Source organism: Solenopsis invicta, chromosome 6 (genome assembly GCF_016802725.1).
Source record: "Solenopsis invicta isolate M01_SB chromosome 6, UNIL_Sinv_3.0, whole genome shotgun sequence".
Lineage (NCBI taxonomy): Eukaryota > Metazoa > Arthropoda > Insecta > Hymenoptera > Formicidae > Solenopsis > Solenopsis invicta.
In genome coordinates, this window is record NC_052669.1 from 7,587,836 (window position 1) to 7,613,919 (window position 26,084).

Sequence of the window (26,084 nt, forward strand, 5' to 3'; positions counted from 1 at the left end):
TTAAAACGCGTTTATCTCTCAATCTGCCGCTTCGCGAGCAATAAAACATTCGCGAAAAATGAAGAGAATATTGCTAAAGAGATATTTGTTTTCGTGAAAAAGGAGAAAGATATTTCACGTTGAGAAAATATTTCTTAAACTCTCGCTACAAAGTTAAACTCACCTTACATCTCGTTCCGTATCGTTACCATTCAGCTTTTTCTTCATATCATCTTTTAAAATGACGCTCTGAGTAAAAAATCTACGCTCGATTGCCCGCTGTGCAAGATGCAAAAATATCAATATCATACATATACTATTTAACAGAAAATAGCGCCCAGATATCATATATAAAATTATAATATTTTATGTTATATTAGATATAGGAGGACTTAGTCTACTACGTCGCGCATTGATAAATGACGTGATGCTCCAGACATTACTGTAAACACTGGTATATTGACTTCTACGGATATATAAACCAAAATTAATAATACAATAGTAATAGTAATAGTAATAGTAATAATAATAATATTAATAATAATAATAGAATTACTAATGCGGAATAGACGATTGCTTACGAGTTGCACTGTTGCTTGGCTTACTGTTTTCTGGAACAGTGAATTAGTGGAAATAAGTGGAATCGAGTTCCCGGATGCTGTTACTTTAAATGCTTTCGACTCGCGCGAGGAAAACAATCGTGGGAAACTGTTTGCGCCCGTTCTCTGGTTGTAAATCAGTAAAAGTGCCAACGATGAAATGGGAATAACAAGATGCCTCGTACCACGGCTGCGGAATCCAGAAGAAACGTACGCACTCTGGATCACGTGTCTCGCGAGAGATACGGCAAAACGTATTTCTTTTTCTACGTATATAACGATAACATGTCTTTCTCTCTTTATCACGCAATAGCGTTCAGGAGTACGATGTTAAAAGACATTCTGAATAACATTTATCCTTCTCATTAATACAAAAAATGTATCGGTCATGCTTATATAAGTATATCTTGTTACTATAACTCGTGATAATGTAGCTAAATGAAAAGGATGAAAAAAAAAAGAGAAACCTAATGTTTGAAAAGATTTACGCAAGTTCAAGAATGATGTTGAAACGTTTTATATATATATCAAGCGTTCTACATTGGTTTTATCTACTTTATTTGCTTAATCTTATGTAAGAATAATGCTTAGGAATAATGATTATTATCGAAAGGAAAATTTCCATTAAGAAACTGCAAAATGATATTGATAATGGCACCAATTTGGTTCTCTCGAACGCATACGTTTCTTTTGCATTCTTGATGTTAATTTCTATTATTGCCGTCAAAAACATGGCAAAATCATTATCGCTCCTCTTATAATATATAATAAATTTAATCCTTGGATCAACAATAGCAAATTAAAATCTTGCTAATACTACTCAGGTCAAAACTACGTACGCGTGTTGTACATAGTAGAAGAGAAAAAAAGAAAGAAAAAATGGAAAATGATCAGTAATCTAGAATCGTTTTTAAGACTTTAAACGCGTCTTAATGCACTTATGTGTTTTCACGTCGTTTGCGGTAAAAAAGCTAATCCGTTTATACCTGACTTGATCCCACAAGGAAGGGAGGCGATTCAGCAATGATTGCTTAGCAAAAAAGATATGAAATCGATGGATGACGCGGCGACGACACGAGCTGGCAGCTCGGAAAGACGGGAGTTCCAACGGAAGGAATCCTTGCTCTTATTTTCAATGCTAATGTTGGATGTATATTAAATTACAAAATGCGCGCCGTTGAAACTTCGTCGAGGCGATTCGCCATCTCGCTATAGGCCGATCTCGATGTCTAATCGAAGTCACGCGATCGCAGACTCGCTGGACCCGAGGAAGGTCCAGCCTAGTCGTCGTTGACCTCGATCGGGATACTCGTGGTGAAGGTCGGCGTCTCCAGCTCCTCGTGCTTCTTCATCTTCATACTCTGCAAATGACGAGAAAAGATTTATATTGTAACTATATCGGTCGAGGGCATGGGAAGAGTCGCGATTTACTGCGCGGTGAATACGATTGCGTCATTGCGTAGGCGTGAATTGAAGACTTGTGGAAAAGCGCTAATTAATCAGCCGACATCTCGCGAATCCAATTAGAGGTTCTCACCTGTTGCAGTTTGTAGTGATTAATGATATCTTGATCGGCCGGGCAGCTCTGTAGGAAGGCGTCGAGCCTGTACATGTGGTGCATGTACCGCCATAGGTGCACCAGAGTCTCCGGTATCTCGAAGTCGGCAAAGTACTTGCCGGCGACCCTGATGTGCTGCAGCCGCGGCATCAGCTCGCAGTCGAAGCAGCACATGGTGTCGCCGGTAAGGAAGCGCGTACCCTTGCGGCCCAAATGCTCATCGATCTTACGCAGATGCGCCATCAGCGACGAGGATTTGGGATCCTTATCCTTGTCCTTTGCGTTCAACAGCAGCAGCTTGAGTTTCTGCAAAACAAACGAATCAGACGACATGTAATTTCTCGCCTCGCCGGAGAAAGGAATATATATAATTCGACAACTCGATTGGTTTCCTGATTAGTTTCACTCTCGACCGGATTGACCGACACTCACGCTGAACAAGTTCTCCACGAGAGTGGCAACTTCCTTATCCTGTACAAACAGATTGTGCCCGCCGGGGATGTTCTTCATGATGTGCCGTTCAATCTTTTCGTTCTCCAGTATCGCATCGCCGTTATCGATCAGGATGGGCGGCGGCGTGGCCTGGAAGTTAGTGCGGAAGTCGGGCGGCGGTTTCTGCATGTCCACGGTAGTCACCTTCAGGGAGATTGTCTTCAATTCCGCCAGGAGGTACAGATCCATGAAATATTCCTGACAGAAGAGACACGCGCCCTTTCGACGACCGTCGATCGTCGATGCCTAGAAAAACAATATTTTCTTTGTTAGATTTATATTTTAGCATCGAGACAGATGTGAATATAAAATTTCGCTAAATAGCTGAGTACATACATATTTAAGATTTAAAAAAAAGATACGTGCAATTTTAAATATATCTCAGATTCAAGAATATGTTATTGTGATTTATATAAAATGCGTCTGCGATTTTATTATTTTTTCACGTGTATTACATTAGTTTACATCCAAACATTACTTTAAATCAAACGAAGTTTCTTTTATAGATTTTTGGATGCTAAAAACGGTGCCGTAAATCAAATTTCACCAGCCATCAGGTTTTAATTCACATCTGGAAATTTTGATCAGATATTATGAATGCATTGTTCATTCTTTATAAAATGCATTTCTTTCGAAAAATTCTAGGTGAGCAATTAAAATTTGCACTTTATATATACACTGAAAAGTTTTTTATATTTAAGTACATATATCTATTTTAACATTATTTCCTTGATTTAAAAAAATATTAGCTAGTATAAAATTATTTATTTATTTTAAACTTAAAAAATATTTTTTTTAATCAAGAAAATGTTAAAATAAATATATTTAATTGAACTATATAATTTTTTTTTAAGTATAAATATACATTTAGTGATATCTCTCACGATAAATTATACTGTGCACATCAATAACTCAAAACTACGAATATCATAAATATGCATAAATAACTTCGTCATCATAAGCAGAATTTTTGCTATATCAGCAAAACTCTATACTTAAATACTTCATTAAAAAGTAAGATAAGCGAAATAAAAAATGCATTTTTTTACACTGAAAGAAAGAATATCTAAAAACAAACTCCTACTCAACACAAAAAAATTATTCACTCGATGGGTCCTAGTAGTTTATTTACTTGCAGTCAAATTAAAAATTTCTTAATTCGAATATTTATGTATAAATGGAATGAAGAAATAATTTTTAATCAAGTAATTTTGCATCGTTTGCATCCAAAAATCTGCAAGAAATATCTCGTCCATTTCAAAATAATTAAAAAAAAAAGGATTTTCTTATAAACTAATGTTATTATTACATCTCATTAAGTTCGTAATAAAAACTGCGCTTTCTCGCAGCTATCTCGCGTTGAAGCTGGCATGTAAATTTCGCGGTAGTATCTCGCGGATTCGATTATCCTGCCTGTATCTCTGGGCGATAAGAGGCTGACGTCAGCCAGCAACTAGTCCAGCACGAATCCAACAAACGGCGTGTGACGAAACTGCGCGCGCGGTTCGTCGTGCTCGCGAGCGATGAGCGGGACCCAACCCATTAGTCAAACCCTCGATCAACGTCGTTCCACCGTCACCGAGCCCTCCTACCGCATTTTCCGCCGCTCGATCGGCTGGATCGAGAGAGTATAATCGAACCGTACCCGCCGGAGCACGGCGCTCTCGTTTCCCCGATGTCACGGTTTATTTATTCGCCCGTCTCTGACGTTCTAGCTCCGCGCGCGTTCACGGCCATCCCGAAAAAACCTTACGCAACCTGGCCGCGATCAAACTTATCGCCCTTTTCATATTTTCGCTTCTTTCTGCCCCGCCGCCGCGTGTTACTCTCGGCATAAAATTCTGATATTTTTGATATTTCAGAAGGCGCGCGCGCGGTCTCCTTCTTCAAACGTCGAAAAATAAATCTTTACATCATCAGCGAGAAATCTCGACACCTCTTTCTAATCTTCTCGCGGCTAATCCCGCAGCCTCTCGACCATTCAACTTTATCTCCCTCTGGCATTTATAATCTACAATCGTGCACCTCTTGTGCCTTCATACTTCGTAACCTTTGACCGTTTCAAGAACTGTTGCATGAGATACCGCGTCTAATAGCGTGCCTAATGGACAATCGCGCGAGTATCTTTCCCTACGACATTCCATTCTGATCGCTATTCCCCCCCGATAGTTTGGTCCTTTTACCCAACCGATGGAAGTTAAACAACCTACGCATTGTGTAACGTAATCGGTCCCTCCTCGGTCAAGCCCGATGATCACGATCGCCCGTAATTCGAGCAAATTGAATCTCGGCAGTTCGCCAACTCTCCCTCTCTCTGTCCCGCTCTCGGACAACGGCGAATCTATTTTCATCGGGCGCTAACAATCGGCCGTTCTTCCAGGATCTAACGAGCCGGGCGTTCAAAGAGAGGAGGTGGTGGTGGTGGTGGCCACGCGATATCAGCACTGCGCACTGCTGTGTCTCTGTTATCGGCTACTATCGTTCACCACTACCGATGTCGTCTTACTTTCCGCAGTCGCACCATGCGTCACGCAGCAGTCGGCGCACCTCGGGCGTTCTGTATATTCTTTCCTGGCGATGACGCACAACTCCGTTTTCGGACGTTGCACAACGTGGAGAGAGCCAAGGGCTCCATTTGACGCGTGTGCGGCGCGATTCTCCCAGGGGACGAGGATCTCCTGTCAACGGGCGACTTCTCGCGGAATCAAGGACGCGAATCTTTACGGATCTTTACGGATCTTTACGCCAGAGATCTTCCCAGTTTTTAACAGCAAATACACGCTCCCCTTTCCCCAAATATCTCGCCAGAAACCTAACAGTATTTTTGGATCTTGGCGCACGGAAAGAATCATCTTGCTGAAACGCAGATCTGAAAGTAATTACGTCGAACCATAAAAAAAATTGTGTTGGATGTTTAACTCGAGTGTTAGGATATCAAAACTGTTGGCGGCAACATTGTCACTTGGACATCTTGCGTAATTATTTTGACGGCCCAATACAAAATTAATTTCCGATCTATAGCTACGTTGGAAAAAAAATGGTTTACGTTCGAGTGAATATATTTGTTCTAACGTCATTTTCTTGATTAAAAAGGAAAAATATTTTCCGAGTTTAAAAATAAATTATTTTATAATAGTGTTTATTTAAATCAAGGAAATTACGTATTATCTTTACGTACAACGCGCCTCAAAGACGCGGATCCGATCTCCACGTTCGGCAACGGTATGTTGCCGTTTCGATACCAAGAATTTTATTTATCTTACACGAGTGAGATTCAAGCAGCCGTACTCTTGACGCTAAATGTGAAATATGAATGCGTGTCATGGCAATCCCTCAGGCAATCCCATCGAATTGCGAACATCTGTTAAACATCTTTCGGAGTTGAATGCGTCGTTCGGCACGATACATCGAAACTACTGTCGGTCAACCGAAAAACGACGGAGCGTCCGCGTCGTTGCGCAATATCCGCGATCGTAATTTGCAGAACGGCGGGAGGATGGAATAAAATATAACGACAATTCGGGGAATATGACGAGCGAGACTCGCGCTTGTTTGACTTTTTCGCGCGGCGGTTATGCCAATCGGGAATTCCGTCGGGCATATTTAAAGAGTTTATGCCTCTCGCTCTCATCCGATTGTGCAAGCCGACTTTGAGGTATGAGTCATTTATTCCAAATAAAGCGCGCAATAAGCAGATAAGCAAATAATTCGCGAATTGCGGCCGTCTTTACGGGCTTTAACTCGAGTCACGACTTGCTCGCTTCAATTACCCTTTTAATCTAGCCTATCTTTTTTCCCTTGAACACTGTGATTGTCCGTCCAGTTATTTCGTGAATAAATAAATAAATTTTGTTTATTTTACAAAACTGATCTCTGCATCGCAATGAAACTTTCCATAAGTCATCTTGAATATTTAAAATGCTTCGATAAAAAAAATTTAGATTTTTTTTTCATTATTTCCTATTTCATTACCTCACTAGTAATTATATTTTCATTTAAGTACATGTCTACTCTTCATTGAAATAACTTTTCATCCAGATGGAAAATCGCCGCCAAACTTTTTCTAGTGCTTTTAAATGCAATATACGCCAACACCCGCATATATCTTTAAGGCTAATCATACTTGTTACAGAATTTGATTGTACAATTGACAATGAGACTTGAACTTTCTAGGATCGCTATAAATTCTATACGTGACAAACAATAATTAAGCAGATACAAAAAATAGCAACAAATTTTTCTTGTGACACCTAGAAATCTACAGAACATCAGCAGAACATTTTTTTTTTTTTCCAGTGAAAGCCGAGCGAGGAACAAGATGATTAACGTTAGCCGAACCCTGAACTCAAAACTGAATGCAAAATAAAGCGAGATAGTCTGGAGACAAGTATCCTCGAGAGTCCCCGGCGGAAATCTAGCATTGGTATTCATGTCGAACATACGAGTAGCGCGGGGAACGCGGATGGTGGATCAAATGTCACGAAGACACTGAACGTCTTCCATCTTCGAGCGCGCGCGGCTCTATCTCTCACCCGGTCGGCGCTCCTCGCCTCCTTTCTCTATTACGAAAGCTTGAAAATTCGTACACACGACGACGTCGGGATATTCCACGAAACCCGTGTAAAACCCGGAGGCAGCGTGCGTCTCGTCTTTTCCAAGTTTCCGCGCGCGACGACGAAAGGCTTCTCGCTTCCCGCGGCACATCGGCACGATTTACATTCGTATGATTTTAACGACGCGATTTAGCTCACCGTGAGGGAGATACGACGCGCGCGTATATAAACACGCAGGCAAATTCCATTCCCTCGCGAAAAGCCGCGCTAAGCGAACTTGAAGCACCGGCGCGGCGAGTTCGATCGACTTCAGCATATTTGCGGGCGACTTAGGAGCGACGCGAAGAGGGAAACGGAGGGAATCTTCGCCGTGGAATCCGTGGTTTAGGCGAGCGAGAGGCGAAGCGTCTCATTCTCTTTTTTTTTTCCTCTCTCCTTTTCGCGCCGATGTCCGTTACGCGAGCGATCCGCGTTACTGCGGCCTCGCGACAGCGGCGTCGTCACGCGGCTCGGTCGAAGCCGCGGAGAATCAACGGCGGAAAAACCGAGGGAGGGAAAAAAAATCGAACGGAAAGAAAAAAGGAAAGACCCCGAGACGCCTGAGAACGCGGTGCATGCATCGCTGGTATCGCTAATGGTAACATTGCAGGCAACCTTGTTTCATGCCTGAAAGAAATTAATGCGTGCCTGCGCGCTCGTGTCATTCGCCCGAGGAATTCTCCACGCGACGAGAGTCTTACGTCTACGAGAAAACGATCCCGCGAAACGGCTTCATGAAATATGGACGAGTCAATGACTTCGAAAGTGACACAATTCTGATGATCTCGAACTGCGATTTTGAGCGTGACGATTAACAAGCGTGACAAAGTCTACGGTTTAACGGTTATGTTATAATTCGCGGACAGAAAAAAAAATTAGTGTCAAATCAACAGTCATTGTTTCATATACAATAAGCAAGAGTGTAAAATCTTCTTGGAAGAATTTATAATCTTAAACGGACATGTTTTTCTTCATGTCTAAGCAAATTATGTCTGTTTGAGATTTATAAATTCTTCCAAGATTTTATATTCTTGCTTATGTATGAAACAATGTTTGTTAATTTGACATTAATTTTTTTTTGTGTAATGAAGATTATATTTTATCTAAATATTCCTGTTACAATTATATTTTTTTTTTTTTTGCAAATGCACATAACTAATTAGAGATGTACGTGTCGTATCTTAAAACACGATCAAAAATATAAAAATATCCAATTGTTCTATTGCTGGAGTACCTGGAGTGTAACATTTGAGCACAATTCTCTTATTGGTTTAAAAGTTATTTAATTTCTTTCTTACTCTCTTGATTCTTAAAATTTCGTTTTGCAATACTTATTTGCAAATTTGATGAGGAGGTATCATTACGAATCAAATCAAAATTTTGATATAAAAAAATTCTAATAAATATACCAGAATTCATTCGGATCTACTTATACTAAAAATTATTTATTTAAAACTGTAGCAAAATAATTATTTTTGTTTTTTTGCATTTCATGAATACCTCAAAATTCAGGTATTCATGCTCAAGAGTTTTCGATTAAAAAATTTGGAGAAAGTTTTTTTGAGGAAAGAAAAAAGGAACAAACACCTAATAAACCTGCAGCTTTCAAATTTTGATAAATTTTAGCTGGTAAGGCCGAAACGTTCTTAAATTTTTGTAGATTAATTCGCCTTGTGGATGGTTTACAGCCTTGCATAATACAGAAGCCTCAGAAGCCTCCTTTTACAGGCGTCCCGATCGCACGTCGTGCGTACATGGGCAGGACGCGCAAGTCGGCAACGCGCAAGTCGGCATCCCGCTGTACAGTATACCGTTACGAGTAGGCAAATATATACACGTGTACGCACGCGAGTACGCCTTCTGCGAATATAAACGGTGCATGCAGCGAGAGCCATAACTTCCCGGGCCATAACGCGCTCGCCATTTCGTTTTTCCTGAATGAAGTCGGATGAAGACGTGTACAGAAAGAGAAGAGGGGAAGAGGGGGGAGAGACAGGTAAAAAGAAAAAAAAAAGAAGAAACAATGTCGTTCGTCGGGACGTAGATAGACGCGTAAGCGGCTAATATTAGCGGGACGACGACGTTCCGTAGTCGCGTGGACACCGATATCCTTCGATCTCGCGACGCGCGAAGGACGACTTCCTCCTCTCGCGCCCGCGAGAGAGTTCCTTTTCGCGCAACGCGAGTTTCTCTCCCTCTTTTTTTTTTTTTTTTAATGCCTTGTTTTGCGCGTTGCGTGTTCACGTATATACGGAACAATCGTGCGAACTCCCCGAGTGTGTCTCTGACTCTCTGCCACCCAGACACACTTGCAATGACCTTAGAGGAGATTAAAGTGCGATCGATCGCGCCGCGCACGCAGGTGGATTACGCGATTATTCTTCTGCTCAATGCAACCGCGACGGAAAAAAATAGCTGCCGTGGAACGTCGGTGAGGTAGACACTCGTGACGCGAGATGTATATATGTATGTATACGCATATGCGACAGACAACTTCGAAGAAGAAAAAAGTAGTGCACGCATAACGAGGTGTTTGCAATGAGATTTTAAGGACTCGACGACCAATTGGAGGAGACTACACGGTCGGCAGCCATTTACTTATGCATGAACATTCTGCTCTCGGATTGGCCGTGTCGCGTCAAGTCTTACGCCTTAAAATCTCATTGTTGATTGTAGCCACCGCATAAAGAAGTTCAAAAGGTGCAAGGTCTCCTCTATTATTACGCCATCTAATTAAAAATGTCCACCTTGTCATTTCAAACTCGTTTTCTCTATTTTTAAAGTTTCGGTATTGTCCTACATTTAAAAATCGACATGTTATCTAATTTGAGACCTCCAATTCAAAGTTTATTCTCCGCGTTTCCGATTGTAAATCTGTTAATTTAACTGTTTAATTGACATAAATATTTATTAAATTTCTAGAATCGCTATTATGTTGCAATAAGAATCAAAAAAACAGCAATTACGATTATAATATTCCATTAAAAAAAATTCTCGTAAAAAAATGAACCTTTTTCGGAGGAAATAAAGCAAGTTCGTAAAAAACGTTTTTCTTTACCAATCCACACTCCTTATTAAATTGCCAAGTACATCCTCGTTGGGGAATATAATAGAGAAGATCCGGGGAACGAAGCCACCGAAGTCGGCGGGGAAAGCCAGCGAGGAGCGAGGAAAGCGGAAGGCAAAGGAGTCCATCGTTTAACGGTAGAATCTCTCGCGGAGGACCTCGTGGTGGCCGCTCGTCGTCGCGCGTTTCGTCCCGTTTGACACACTTACCCGAGAGAACCTCTCGTGATCGCCTCCCGGGAGTGCAAGGTCGGCCGGTCTACCATTAAATCTTCCCGCGCGAATGCGCGCGAAGATTTCGTCGATCGGGATCCAGAATTGCGCTTCTGTATGACCGCTCTCCGTCGCGTCTTTCTTCGATTTGCAACAACGGTATATAGACGACCCGGCGCGCCGGCATAGAGTTCTGACCTCGTTAACCGAATAAATTAAACGGTCGCCGTTTTAATATGCTCGCGTCTACGGTATTTTGTTGCGAAAGGAAAAAGAAAGAGAGAGAAAGAGAGAGAGCACAGCATGCAAAGCTCAACTCGATTTGAATATTCACGCTCGCATTCATCATAAACGCACGATTCGATTCGAAAGGCAATTTCGAATCGAATCGTAGCGAGACATTGTCGCGGACTTCGACGAACTCGCGACGTTCTCCAGCTCGATAGTACAGCTCGATAGTAGCACGCCTCGATGAACTAGATACGGCCATTTCATTATTAATTGGTTAAACGAGAAAGCTTTCTCGACATTCAAAGACAGGAGTACAGGACTACTTTCGTTTTTTTTTTTTTTTAAATTAAATACATACCACTTGGATTAGAATAAAAAAACTTCAATGGAAATACAAAAATAGTATCATTTGGATTTTCGTAAAAAAAAAATAAATAAAGATTCTTGGGTTTTATAAAAAAATAAAAATTAGAGGCGCGCATACACCTTGATGCCTTTTTTGAAAGTTAGTTAAAGACTTGGAAATTTTTCTCGACATTCGAAGATTCTGCGGAACCACGCTTATCTCGTGACGAGTCAGTCTTGCCGCGATCTTTGCTCGACGTCAAGAAGGACCGATAATGCACGATTACGTCTTTGTGTCTTTATCATGTTTATTCGCGAGATATAGGCTGAAGAGTGCATTCTCTTAGCAGTGTAACACTTTGCCAGCTACCTGAATATTTATCTAACGCTGCAATCGAGATGATAAGCCAGTTATCTGAAAGGCTGCCGCGTAGAATTCTCGTTGGCATACTTAAGGACAGGTTGCACCGATACCGGCCCCCGTCTTACCTTCAACAATAGGAACGAGTAAAAACTAGAGAACGAACGCTTTCGAAGAAATCAAATACCGAAACGTACCGTCAATCTTCTTCAATCTTTCTTTATATATATATTTGCGTAAAAATATTAATTTTTAAATGTCGAAATTTCAAGCTTCACGCAACTACAGTTATATTTAAGAACGTATGGCGCCCATTTTAACAAACAAATTCAATTTAACTATTTTAAGATAATTCAAGCAAAATTTCACACTATACATAAATTATTTTGAATACTTAAAGTACTTATATAAAAAAATTCAGCTTCTTATCGTTATTTCTTAACACATTTCCATTACAGTATATTTTTACTTCTTATAAAACTATTTTTTAATCCTGAAAATCGTCCTGCTAAATTTGCTGTATTATTTTCAACTGCAATATAAAATGATTTGCAATTTTTTTATTATTTTGAAATTTTTAATTAAAATTAAATTCAAAAAATAGGTGTAATACATTCTTAATAACAATTCGTTAATAATAAATATTAATAATTAATAAAAGTTAATACATAATAATCCACAATTGTGATTATAAATAATTTATGTGCACGTACATTATTTCTGCGACACGACATCATTTTCTCAGGAGAAAATGTCCAAAGTCGCGATTTCGACTCCGAGACGCTCCGTTCCTTTTCACGAGTCATCTAATTCAACGACGTAAAGTCGTTGCATTTCTCTGAGAAGAAATTCGATCGATCGCCGGCGAAAGTTCAATCGCAAGCTCTTTAATGGTCATTCGAAGGTAGCCTGTTACCGCTTAAGGAATCGTTTCCCCCCTGGAAACTTGGTGAAAAGAAAGTTCCGAGAACTCGCGTCGCGCTCACCCTCGATCGAATCGGATCGTTTGAGAATAACAACGATCGCGAAAAGCCCTGAGCCGCTAATCTAATCGTAATCAAAAAATTAATACACCGATATCACGATATATCGTAATATGGCGATAGAGATACCGCAAAATTATGATATCGTGTAAGATCAACGATCTTACGTCCTGTTTACATCATACTTTCCTTTCGTCGTATTATTAATAAGTAAAAAATACGTCGGTTATATAAATAGATTAAGAAGAAGAAGTCGTTAACTTGGCGCGATTAAATTCCTTCAGCTTACGTATTTATGTATTTAACTTTAAATACACAAAATACTTGAACTTCAGTTTAAGCATTGATATTATATTTAACGCAAATACGTAAATATTTGAATTAGGAAAATTTTATTAAGTTGATAAATTTAATCGATTATTGATTAAATTTTTTTCAGCTCGAGTGTTTATTTAACTGAACCATAAAATACTTGAACTTCAGTTTAAACATTCGTACACTTAACTTATACCTATTTCTAGCAACGCAGATTAACTTTGATCTCGGTTTAACTTACTCTATCTTTTTCTAGTTGTAAGAATTGGAAATAAGTAAAGAGTAAGTTAAACTGAGATCAAAGTTAATCTACATTGGTAGAAATGGCCATTAGATAGTTTAGATACATAAATATTTGAACTGAAGAAATTTAATCGAGTTGAAAGATTTTAATCAATTATTAATTAAATTTCTTCAGCTCGAGTATTTAAGTGAAATGCGTAAAATAGTTGAACTTCAGAGAGAGAGAGAGAGAGAGAGAGAGAGAGAGAGAGTTGAAGTATTCATATCATATACATATAATTTACATGCATAAATACTTAAACTGAAGAAATTTAATCGAGTTCAAAAATTTAGTTAATTATAGATTAAATTTCTTCGGCTCGAGTATTTATGTAAATAGTTAACTGAATCATAAAATACTTGAACTTCAGTTTATGCATTCATATATCTAACTGAAATGCATAAATACTTAAACTGAAGAAATTTAATCGAGATGACAAATTTAGTCAGTCTACACTTTTCAAGTATATATTCAAATGAAATATATGTTTATTAGGGTTTAAACTGAAGTTCAAGAATTTTATTTATTTCATTTAATGAATACACAAATAGTTTAGCTGGAAAAAATTTCATCACGTTGAAAAATCGAGTCAAAGTAACGACTATTTTTTTTCTCAGTGCATTACGCCGTTGACTCATCTTTATTTAGAAAAAAGAAAATGAAAGAGAGATACACTCGTACGCGACTCGAAGAGAATCATTTAGGATTCCAAGTGACTTCGAAGCATCGTTAAAGTTGTTTCACTATCAAAGTTATACCGCTCTATCTAACTCTGACGTAAAAAGACGCGTCCGTGACGAGAATGCGACGTGAATTCGGAGCGCGCGGTGTCAGTGCGCTTTCAACGACGACGGAGGGAAAAGGCTTCCCTAAAAAGGAAACGTAGATCCCTCCTCGTACGACGTTTCTCCGACGGCCGCTAATCGCGCGATAAAGAGATCTTGCCGTTAAGATTTTAAGACGCCGACGCGCGAATTATTCCGCGATAAGATAGGAATGCGCGCCGGCGGCGACGGACGCGGAGTTTGTACCCCGGCGTATTACAAGATCGATCGATCCTAGATCGGATATTGCGATCCCGGGCGGCGGCGGCGGCGGCTCGCGAGTGATCGAAATCCCGGAGGCGGGAAAAACCAGTCCGGTCCGCGAGCCTTTCATTTTTCCATAGCATCCACCTCGCGCGCTCGCGCGCGACGGACAACTCTTTTCGCCCGGCGGCGAAGCAAAACGAGGGACAGGCAGGCGCCTTTTCGTCGTGTCCCATCTGCCGCGCGTGTAACGCCCGCAGAATGCACAATCGTCCGCTGGCGGAGGGAGAAAACGAACGGGCGAGCGAGCGAGAGAACGAGAGAGCGCACGGGCGCTCCGGCGCCCTCGATGACTCCATGCGTAAAGAAATGTGTAGCATACGCACAACGCGCCCTGGCTGCCGCGCGGCGGTGTGCGTGGCGCGTGTGTTCAACGTCCGATGCTCCGTTTCACGGACGCGGATGCCTCTTCCATGATAGATCCCGTCCCCCTAACGTCGATCCGTCGACCGGACTCTCCGTCGCGAGCGACGGGACTCTATGTGGATTCGCGGTTGGTTGGCGGAGATCGAGCGACGGTAAACCGGTCTCGGTTCCCTGATGTCTAACGATGTCAGGCGTACGAGCCGAAAAGCCCGTGACACACGTGTGCGAGCATCGCGATGAGCCACGAGCCCTCTCCTCTCTCGCCACGGGAGGAGCGAGTTTCCTCGTTCGCCGCTGTATCGGTCGAGCGAACGACGGCGTACGGACATGCAGGCATGCATACGTACGCACGCACGTACTTTCCGCGTGCACCGTCGCGTCCGTTGCTCGCTCGTTCACGGCTCCGGTCCCTGGCGCTCACGCGTCGGCAAACGCGCGAGGAAACACCGCTCGAGTAACAAAACCGAACGGGCTCTCGGGACGAACGTAGACGACGCGACGGGAGAGAGCCAGAGAGCCCGGCGTCGAGATCACAGGCGAACGTGACGCGGAATAAAAACAAAAGCGGAAGAGAGAAAAAGACAGAGATAGAAAGAAATAAAGGAGAGAGAGAGAGAGAGAGAGACGGACGAGGAACGGTCAACGGTCACAGCGTGGATTATTTTCGCGCTGGCTGCCGAACGGTCGATTTTCACGGTCGCGGCGTTCCGCCGGGAAGCGACGAGAGGGCGGGGACTTGGCCTACCGTTTCCCGCGGGAGCGTACGGGAACCAGTTGGATTGCTCCACGCCCATAGCGCGCACGGGACAACTGCCTCCTTTTTCCTCCGTCCTCCTCTCCCTCCCTCGCGCCCGGCCACCGTTCAGATCGCTCCGTCTCGCTCGCTCGCGCGGTGATCCGTCTCGGCCGCGCATGGCACACTCACCTTGATGATCAGCTCGATCTCGGGCACGTCGCCGTTACTGGTGCCATTCTCGTGGTTGTCGTCCGCCATCCTAACGCGGATCTTCGTACGCGGACGAGGAAGGAAGAAAGGCACTTTTGTCCTGGCGTTTCTCGGCGGCTGCCTCTCTCTATCTGTCTCTCTCTCTCGCTTTCGTGAGACTTTAGGCGAAACCGGACGAAACCAAAGAACGAACAGAACGCAATGAGAGTCCGCGGAATACTGACGCAACGCGTGCTGCGCCACGTTCACGCCGCTGGCGCCGCCTGCGGCGCACTCGCCGAATCACGTGACGCTTTATTGCGCGCGCGCAGGAAACGCGCCTAATTTGAAAGACGCGATGCGATATTTCAACATTTACGAAATATCACGAGAATTAGGACATCTTTCGAGAGTTCTTGAATCTCATTTCGACTTTTGCTTATACAATTTCCATGCTGTAGATTTTTAGTACAATTTTTTAACGCAATCAATAATTAACATGTAGCATAAAAAATATAAAATTTTTAAAAGTATTAAATACAGTTGTAATTAATTAATAATTGGATATAACGTGGTAGATGTTGGTTACGTGTTCTTTTTTAAATTTAGTTTTCTTCATCAGGCGCGCACGTAGGCAAAAATATTTTCTTCAATGACTCACTATTTTGAGGTTCTATGTAACATTTTGCAGTCTTCGAAGTATCTTGCAAGAGCGATTGTACTACTGAGATTGTCTGTACAATAAACGTAATACGTTATTTGTCTTTATTATTTGCATAATAGAAAACGTTTTTATTATTTTTGATTTTATTTTTTTGCATGGTAAAAAATATTTTTCTTTTTTTTGCATAATAGAAAATATTTTTTTAATCTACACCTCATCTCGTAATTTTTCCGAAAAATTTGCATTCTCCTTGTTACTTAAATAGCGATGTGGTTCTTGAAGAGCATAGCACGTGCTTTCTTCCATTACATTTTCTTTAAAAATGTGATTAATATATTTAATGTTTCAAAATATTTAACTCACATTGTACATTTTCTTACTGTTGTTACCTGTACTTTGATACAACGTGACGTTGTTGACCAAAATTATATAGAAAATGAAGAAGGCTAATCTCAGAGATGCCATCGTTTGCAATTTTAAAGCAGGTAAAAATAAAATTTTAAGAAAATTGATTTTTAAAAGCTGGAACACTGACAGCAATTTTGTTTATGACGTTTCAGTCGTGAAAGCATCAGGGATAGATGTTATGACGATACAATTGCACAACTTCAGATTATTTCGAGATTTAATATACATAGTATAAGGAAGACGCATTTGATATTCAATATTTCAATTGTAATAATCATATGCTATATTCTTAACTATAATCCTTAAACAATATAGCAACAAATAATATTTCATATGTACATAATTACTAATCCTCTTTATGTAGCGATAAACGTAAACTCGTTTAACGCCTTACGCTTGGTCGGATCGTAGAGATTACAGTAAACTATATAGCCAGAACTTTTCTCATGCTTTTCTAGAATTAAACTTTTTTTCCTTCCGCTTACGTTCACGCGTTAAAAGAAAGGCGAAGGTATGTACGGCAGACCAAAGAAAGAGGATATGCTGAGTGTACGAGTTCAATCGACAGACCATAAAAGCTATGCGTTCGTATTATTAGTGTGACTTCTAAATGCTATCACGGTTAGTGCTTCGTTTTTTTTTGTCTTTTTTTCATCTACTAGCTCACTTTCGAACAGACGATTGAACGATGTGACGATTTTTAATCAAACTAGACCGACATAATATATTATACGTTTTACATATGACATACGTTTTACATATAATATATTATCAACTTCTCTCAATTGTAGCTTTAGAATATAAGAGATTAATCGGTCGTCACCAATGATTCGATGTAACTACAGCATTATAACATTCATTAGTTCTTTTTTAATATCTCGTTAAAAAATATGAAAGACGCAAGCATACCATCGTCGATATGAGATTCGCGGTAAGATCTTTTTAAGTGTGCGTATATATATATAACAAATTCTCGTCTAAACAATTATGTTGTCTCGATTAGAATAATATCTCATTCCACTCTAATAGTCGACTTGAGATCTCGTCTCACTGACTCAACATTAACAACGATAACGCATTTTCGGTGCGTTTGGATTGGACCCCAGTTCTAAAGCGGCAGATAGAATAGCGTAGATTACCAGCGAGAAAGATACACTCTTACAAAATTATTTCACATATGTGTATCATAAATATCGAACATGATCATAAATATACGAGTAGGGTAATAGTAATAATTGACTAATTTTGGTTTTACCACGGACATAATTCCTAATTGTTTTATCCGTTAATTAGTATTTCGTACTCTGCATCCTAAGAGCACTAATAAAGTTTTCGTTCGAACGCTTATAGCTTCCGATCCAATTGGCGAGCCTAATTTCGCAGCGGGTCCAAGCTCTCCAAAGAAAAGTCATCAGTTCCAATGCACAGCCCTCTACTAAAACCATCCTGAAAATTGTTCATTATGCATGTTAGAACTTTGTAACAAAAGCAATTAAAAAAAACTTAAAGATTGAGTATTTACCTTCATCTCCAGCAGTTTTTTATCCAGTAGACCAATAGCATTTTCCAGTTCTTGCTGGCTAGGATTAGATGTCATAGTCGAAGCTCCGAATTCTCCCATTTCAAAAGGATCCTTAAAGTCATTCTTCATATTTAAAGTTGGCGTAGGATTGAAAGGAATGCTACCAAACAAATCTTCCTTGATTCCGTTTTGACGTCTCGAGTCTTTTGTCTTTGGTGGTGGTGCCACTGAATAGAAAGTACAATATTCTTAAATAACATACAATGAAAGTTAATTAATGTCCACAAATTGTATACTTACGCAGAGGCGGGGGACTGGTTGTGCCGTTAGATTGCGAGAAGAAGTTCGATCCCGAAGATATCTGACCGTTAAGGAGCGGATTGTTATTTGACTGATGATTGGCAAGACCATTGGCTGCGGTCTCGAAAGCTCTTGGATTAAAATCTTCCTCAAATTCGTCCATTAGCAGCCCTTCCAATTTGGTGCCAACCGACGGCATTGGCGCTGGCTCATTTCTGTAGAAAAAGAAAACGAAAATAATATAAAATCAAGAAAACCGAGATTAGTGAAACATCATTTACAATCATATTGATCATACCCCATGAAATCGTCGTCGAAACTCTTCTCGAAACTTCTCGGCGGAACTGGCGGCGGTTGTTGAGGTCCATTAGACGTATTTCCGTTGCTGTCGCTCATATTTAGCAATGGCTTGCTAGTCGAACCATTGACTTGCGGTGAATCCGTAGGAGCTCCAGGTACATGAAGAATATCCGGTATATTATGCTGTGACAGGTATACTGACACATCCGCCTAAACAGGAACAGAAACGCGCACAGTTAAGAATCATTGAAATAATTCTCAATAAACAATTATACATTATAAAGCATCCTATAAAAAAAGATATTTAAAAAAAGATGTATTCTCAAACTAACCGAGCCTTTAATAGCCGCGACATCCTGCAATCGTTGCCGATAAACGTTGTTCTCGTGCTCGAGCCGCTTTATCTTCTGCTGCAGCACCATACAACGTCGTTGCGTCTCCAGATCCTTGCCGGACGTTTCCAGGAACCTCCTGTAGGCCAGATCGAAGGCCTGGCCGATAGTCAGCGTGATCTCCTCGGCTAGTTTGTCGCTGACGAAAACGAAGCACGTGTGCCTCTCCGCGTCCTCTTCCTTCGCGATGAAACTGAAGAATTTCTTCTCTCCTTTATCGTCGGCGCAGTAAGAGATTCTGTGTAACGGATACTGATGCATAATTCGCTGCAAGAAGACCTTCGGTCAAACGAGAGTGAAGTAATCGACGGCGCCTTGGATGCACGTATACGGAAGGCAAATTATCGCATAAAAGTTCTTTTCGTTGACGAATGGCACTAACCTTGGGCGACGTTTTCGTTTTTGGTTCCTGTATCGCCACGCCATCGATGCTTATGGTGAGCTCGACCTTCGGAGTTTTTGTGCCTTCGCTCTTCTTGAGCTGTTGATTGAATTTTAGTTTGCAGATCGCCTCCTTAACGACCTCGATGCCTTTGGGTTGGTCCACCTCTGTGCTGCCCAAATACTAAAAATATTAAATCATAGGAACGATGACGACAAAAGAGATATCAGGTACCTTTCCGTGTGCGCAACGTTATTTAATTTTTTTTTTTTTTATTTCATTATAAAGACGGAAAGAGAAACGACGCAGCGTGGGAAAAACGCCGCAACGTTTCCAAGAAAAGTGCACGCTGAAAACAAGTGATGCGAATGTACTTCTTTATTGGCGATGGTTTTTTTTTAGCGCATTCCTCCGCAACCTGCATATTTTTGCATCACAATCGTTGTAAATCTCCCGCATACATCTATAAATTAGCAGCGCACGACATCTCTCGTCAAGGTAATATTTCCGAGAGAAAAGTTGTCTGACTGCTTGCAGATATGATTCGGTTATAAACACTTTTACGCAATCAAAACAGCTCAAGAGTTCCGGTCATCTTAAATCATATGGAAAAAATTTTACTTATCAAGCGCAAATATTGTAGCGCGCAAATTGCCAGGAAAAGAGATTACCGTTAAAAATGAAAACACCGACTTTTATCGCTATGATACATATAGAAAGCGAGGAAAGAAATTGGTTATAACGTCGGCAGGGAAGAGAAATTAATCCTAATCGATAATTAATGGAGCTGCCCGCGCCGTAGTCGCGTAGGCATTTCGCAAACCGAACAAAAGAAAGAAACGAAGCATTTCGCAATGACGTTTGAAAATAAGACGCACATCTAACGGCAATTTACGCCGCATTCCTTCCACTCGATAAAAATATTTTTGCACTTTAATCTTACACGAACAACGCGATAAACGTAACGTTGACAAATTGCGCGATATTATCGATCTGTAATGACGTTTCGCCGCGTACTTTAATGATCTCTGGCTACTTTTATATCTCCGATCAAATATTCATCTTCTTGGATGCGAAACTGTATCTCGATCACTTACGCAAATCTGAATCCGATCCTGTTTTTAATTGCTATTTTCAGGTAATTTAAATAGAATAGATAGGAATTTAGATAGGTAATTATAACAAAAAACATTTAAATAAATTATTATCAAATTTTAAATAATTTTTTAAATTAAAAAAAGAAAGATTTCTTTTTTTCTCAATCTAATGTGATGAATAATCAGATCGATTGCAAAGTTACGTCGAGGAAAAAAGGCAGAAACCATTTCTTTTTAATTCAGAAAATTTTTTTTAATTTGATAATTTATTTAAATTTTTTTTAATTCAGACAAAGTTAAAAGATTAGATAGTTTTTTAATATCATATTTCTATTACAATTATTTATCTAAATTCTTATTTGTGGATCTAATTATTCATTAAATGTATTTTATGTCACGCGGAGAAACTTCTGTTCTGTGAAGTATATCTTCCGGTAAAAAAAAAAAGAAAAAAAACGGGGAGAGTTGGATTGTGTGGAAACCTAATCCGGTCAGAGAAAAAGGCATGTCCGGACATGCCAATTCCGCTGTTTCGTGTGCAGTGGTGACGACACGACACGGCACTCGTTTCATTCGTGAGATAGTGAAATCTGGTCGCTCGCGAAGTTTCGAAGTTCAACGAACTCGTGACGACGCGCTGCTGGTTGAGTCTCGGCGCGTCTCGAACAACAATTCATCCGCGATATTGCTGGTATTCGTATTCACGGGGAAACTTACGTACGTGCCGGTAACAATTCGAAACGAAAGGCAGGAGATGTTGGGTGCACGACGCGAAGCGTATATGCGCGGGTTGCGCAATTTTTCCGGGTGACGCGAAATGAATGAACGTTTCGCGTCTAGGACCTTTCTTTTATTCCCGTACAGTCATCCAGAAATAATGAGATTCTACAACCGGCTAGAAAGTGCAAATCGCGGATCACTTTCAGTTTTTAACGACCGGATGCTAAGCTTCTCCTGTTAAACGAGCAACTTGCGTATCTTTATGAGATATCTTTATAAGATGTTTGCGCCTTTCCAGATTCGCACTTCTCTCTGTCTATCATTACACGAAATTAGAAAACTTTTTGACAAAATAAAATATCGCAAGTTTTTATAATTCTACGAAACAGCTTTCTGATGAAGTTCTTTTCAGAAAAAAAATTTATCCGTTGTAGAATATTTTAAAATTAAAAGAAAACTTGAAAGATACTTTTTCTTCTTTAAATAATGAAAGAATAAAGAAAGAAAACAATTTGATTCTCAGTCAACGACCTTTACTCTTCCTACCTATTATTCTTCCGTCAGCTATTGCTTAATAGTTACCAGCAATTTCTCCGGCTTTTCTCAGGATGCCTGGGCGTTCCACCCGGCGAAATAATCAACTTAACGCAATTAGGCTCGTTAGCGGCGAAAGGTAATTAGGCGGACGCACGTCGACAAATTCCACGAACGGGTAATGGATACCCCGCACGGCGAGTTTACGGGCTCGATGAGATACCGGAGATGAAATTAAAAGCGGAAAAGGAGGAACAACGATACGCGTCGCGACGACCTCGACCTTTCATTCCGTCAGTTTCGAGATACCGAGAAATGGTGCCAGGATGATGCTTGTTGCTTCGTTGTTATTAATCCAGCCATGTTTCACAACCGCATGCCGCGACCTTGGTCAACGTGCATACGCTAGCGTCGTATCAACAATTAAAAGTCACTTTCGCGAGAGAAACGCAGCCTTAATAAATTATTTATATAAAAATAAGAGTTTTATTCAGGATTGGGTAAGTTGATATATTTTTTTAACTAAGTTAAGTTGAAATTAATGGCTTATAAAATCAATTTAGTTACGTTACATGTACAAAAAACTTACTAGCTAAAAGTTACATTAGGATTAAATTAATTCAAGTTGAATTAAAATTTAATTTTAAAAAGAATTATTCATTTTAAATCGAAATTTGTCAATTTCTTTAAAGTTTGATTACTCAAAAGAAATATAGATCACGAAACAAATTTAATATTTCATTTAAATTAAATTAAGCTTATATGAAACAACAAAGAAATATTATCTTCTTTTTTTATGTGGGAATATATTTATCTTTTATATTACTTTTCTTTTACATAAATAAATTTTTAACTTGGGAAAAATGTTGATAAATTAAGGTTTACGTGTTTCCAAAATAACTAGTTAAAGTTAAAAACTAAGTCATAAAAAATTAACAAAGTTAAAAGTTACCTGTTTAACTTTATTATTTAACTCTTGACTTTCTAACTACTCAACCCTTGGTTTCATTTCATAAAAATCATTTATCGTTAATCTTTTGGTACGAATTTCAGTGCAAAAAAAAAAAAACAATCGTTGCCAATCGTTTACGAAGTAAAATTTATAGGCTGTCAATTAGAATGAGGCAACGCGTTAGCCTAACAGAAAAGAAATGTTCACAGTATAAAAATCGTACAATACCTTGACTAGGTAGGCGATATGTCCTTTTTGGAGCGCGTCCGGTGGGTGTATCCAGTTCCTACTCGTTCCTGCGAACAGGAGAGTCGCGATGGTTTTCAACCTGCGCCATAGCAGCGGGACGAGCCATATTTGCTAATACTAGTCGCGACACACGTGCATCAGAGAATCAGGTTACTCACCTCCGTTTTTACTCGGCTGATTTTTATTATTCGCCGAATTCTGCGCCCATTTCAGTAACGTCGAGTTCCTCATATTGTCGGCCTCTGGCTCTACAACCGACTCTCAGACCCCTCTGCAACACAAATACGACAAACCATTGAATTGACGTATCAAAGGACTAATTTCCATACGAAAGTAGCGCGTATAACGTTTATACAATTTCTAAACGCGAATAGTAGTAGTATATCAACACGGAGTGATTTTGCTGAAAAAGTTTAGCAAAATACAGATCTGAAAATAATTTTACTGGGCCATCAAATTCATTTTGAAAGATGTTCAAGATAAATAACTCCATAAAAAGTTTTGACATTTCAGCAACCGGTTTGAGCACAAAAAAAATTATTTTTAGATCTGTATCCTACAAAATTTTTGGTACTTTAGCAAAATACTGTCCTTTCCCATGTATGTAAATTAAATTTTCTATAGAGATGAATTATCCCGTTTAAAATACATCACAATGTATAAAATATTGAAATTTCAGCTTTAACACATACCAGCAATTAACTTTCCAGTCCGATTTTTAAAAAATGCAATTTTTATACACAAAAGAACGGAGTTTTGCTGGAGTCTAAAAATTTAGCTGAACACAGACCTGAAAGAATACTAAACTAAAATAATTATAAAGAATATTCAAGCCTGAGCATCCTATATAATTTATTTGATGGTCCAGAAAAATATTTTCAGATTCACATCTAGCTACAGTTTTTGATCTTTAGTAAACTAATTCTTCGCCATGAATATTATTTTAAACGTACACTACATATAAGTAATGTTCATTCGCTGCTTCGTGACAGTTCAAGCGAAAGGCTCATAGATCGACTGCTTATGAATACGAAAGATTTAAAGGGGCCGCTGGTCAAACGTCAAAAGCCAATGGCAGCTATAATTTTTCCTTTCCCTCGACATTCCACGAGGTGGCACGTGAGTTTTGAATTATATCCAGGTTACCATTCCCTTCCTATTTCCACGATATCCCCGCGCACGCCGTCCTCGCTTTATCTGTGATTTCTCCCGAAAATCATTTTCTATCCACGCATTTGAAGCTCCTGCGACGTAGAAACAACTATCACGTGTGCATCGCGCCAATTAACGAGAGCTCGCGACCAAAGAGCAATCTCGTCATATTGCAAAAGAAAGAGGTAACATATCGAGATGTATCGCTTCGATTTAAATTTGTAATATACATTTTGTAAATATAAATTTAAAGCATCAATTTTAACCTTGCAATTTCAAAGTATGAAAATATAGTAATTTATAATAATTGGTATAAAACAATATTGAGCTTTTGCATTAAATATAAAAATATATTTTTTTGAACCATCAAATTAATTATGTAAGATGCTCAAACTGGTTGCTAAAATGTTAAAATTTTTTGCAGTTTTATTCATCATGCTTAAATACATTCTTCATAATTATTTCATTCTTCAAAATTTTTTCAGATCTGCATCTAGCTAAATTTTTAGATACTCCAATCTGTTCTTTCACGCATAAAAATCATACAAGTTTTTTTTTAATCGGATAAAAAGGTTAATTGCTGATATATATTAAAACTAACATTTCAATCTTTTATACGTTTTAAATAAGATAATCGAAGTCTAGAAAAGGTTTAATTTACATACACGAGAAAGGATAGTTTTATAAAAATCGTAAAATTTTTTTAATCGATATAAAATAACATTAATCTTTTATATTTAATATAAAAGATTAATATCGTTTTATACCGATATGTTAGTTATATTAATGATTAATATTACATAATATTATTTTATAACAATTATTATAATTTCCAATATTTTTTAACAATTATAATTGTAACTATTATACTTAGGCAATTGCAATCGCATTGCTATGAATTGCAGCTCTAGATTGACGCGGCCCTGAGGGAGAATGCAATGAGAGCGTGCATTCTGTCCTCTCCTTGCTCTTTCATTGGAAACGATTGCAACGAGTCGCAAAATCTTTGTTCGACGTCTCCCGTCATTTCTCTCCTCCCTACTCGCGTGCGAGATCCAGTTCTCTTTATCATTCCTATCCGAGGAACGCGACTGAAATCTTTTGACGTAACAATGCCCATGTATATTCATAGAAAATCAGGTCAATTACATGCGTATTAACGCACGACATCGAGTTTTCTCTCACGCTCGGAGTGCCTATCTGAAGTTTCCGAGTGTCTCATCGTGATCTTTTTTTTTTTTTCTTCTCTCTCTCTCTCTCTCTCTCTTTCGAGATACCGATCATTATAATTTAAAATTAAATGAAGGATCTCGTTAGGCCTATTGTTTCTCGTAGACGGCGCGAACACGACCGTGTGAAATGCACTTAAAGCGCGGACGATCGTTCGCGGTGTATCAGCGGTCAGCCTTGAAGACGAAGGCTAAATCCTTTCGCGTTTCATCATTCTCGCGCATGACACCACCTCAGACTTTGAGACATTGAGTATCCAATTGGATCAAGTATGCGCAGATAGAGACGTCGGATAAAGTGCGATCGGCACGTTGCGTTGCAGAATATTTCGTTACGCGTGCATCTATCTATAACTAATCTAATATCTATTTGTTTTTGTTTCGCACTCTCGCGTAACGCACAAAACGCTGATAGTGACTATCCGCATTCTACTCTTAATCGCATGCGTGACAATTCAGCTTTAGATATGCGCGTTAATATCTTGAACTTATTGATGAGTGAAACATAGAGAGAGAAGAGAGTTTGATAATAATAATCAGGATAATCCTGGATAATAATTAGGTTTTGGTGAAATAATTTCAATCAAATGTTCGATTAACATAATCGAATATTTAATAACATTTATTAACCGTTTATTAACTAATTGGTTGCTATTATCATATTTGATTAGGTATAATATAATTACTAAAGATTACTTAAATATTCGATTAGATTAATCAAACGTTTAATTGAAATTCTTTCGTTAAAGTTTAATTATTGTCACCAAACTCTTTTCTTCAGTTCATC

General features: G+C 39.4%; 2 protein-coding genes across 6 annotated transcripts in view; both read right to left on the reverse strand.

Annotated features, from left to right (window-relative positions):
• Nucleotides 1–418: 418 nt before the first annotated feature.
• LOC105196531 (chloride intracellular channel exc-4) lies at nucleotides 419–15,657 on the reverse strand. 2 transcript variants are annotated; one of them, XM_011162513.3, is made up of 4 exons: nucleotides 15,397–15,657; nucleotides 2,569–2,874; nucleotides 2,116–2,442; nucleotides 419–1,939 (listed from the first exon to the last, which is right to left on the reverse strand). In XM_011162513.3, exons 1-4 carry the CDS (start codon nucleotides 15,463–15,465, stop codon nucleotides 1,859–1,861), a joined length of 783 nt encoding a protein of 260 aa, XP_011160815.1. In that variant the 5' UTR covers nucleotides 15,466–15,657; the 3' UTR covers nucleotides 419–1,858. The 2 variants fall into 2 exon arrangements, with proteins under 2 accessions (XP_011160815.1, XP_039306099.1); XM_039450165.1 differs by lacking the exon at nucleotides 15,397–15,657 and adding an exon at nucleotides 4,839–5,308.
• Nucleotides 15,658–16,667: 1,010 nt separating this feature from the next.
• Nucleotides 16,668–26,084, reverse strand: part of LOC105196532 (PTB domain-containing engulfment adapter protein 1) — a 39,000-nt gene continuing 29,583 nt past the window's right edge. For 2 of the 4 annotated variants that reach the window (XM_011162514.3, XM_011162515.3), the window contains exons 2-9: nucleotides 23,075–23,187; nucleotides 22,896–22,963; nucleotides 19,365–19,547; nucleotides 18,923–19,261; nucleotides 18,589–18,800; nucleotides 18,291–18,505; nucleotides 17,991–18,217; nucleotides 16,668–17,914 (exon numbers count right to left, since the gene is read on the reverse strand). In XM_011162514.3, the coding sequence (XP_011160816.1) occupies nucleotides 17,840–17,914; nucleotides 17,991–18,217; nucleotides 18,291–18,505; nucleotides 18,589–18,800; nucleotides 18,923–19,261; nucleotides 19,365–19,547; nucleotides 22,896–22,963; nucleotides 23,075–23,147 (1,392 nt within the window). In that variant the 5' untranslated portion in view covers nucleotides 23,148–23,187 and the 3' untranslated portion in view covers nucleotides 16,668–17,839. The remainder of the gene's footprint in view (nucleotides 17,915–17,990; nucleotides 18,218–18,290; nucleotides 18,506–18,588; nucleotides 18,801–18,922; nucleotides 19,262–19,364; nucleotides 19,548–22,895; nucleotides 22,964–23,074; nucleotides 23,188–26,084) is intronic. The other 2 variants (XM_011162516.3, XM_039450164.1) reach the window with 1 other exon arrangement.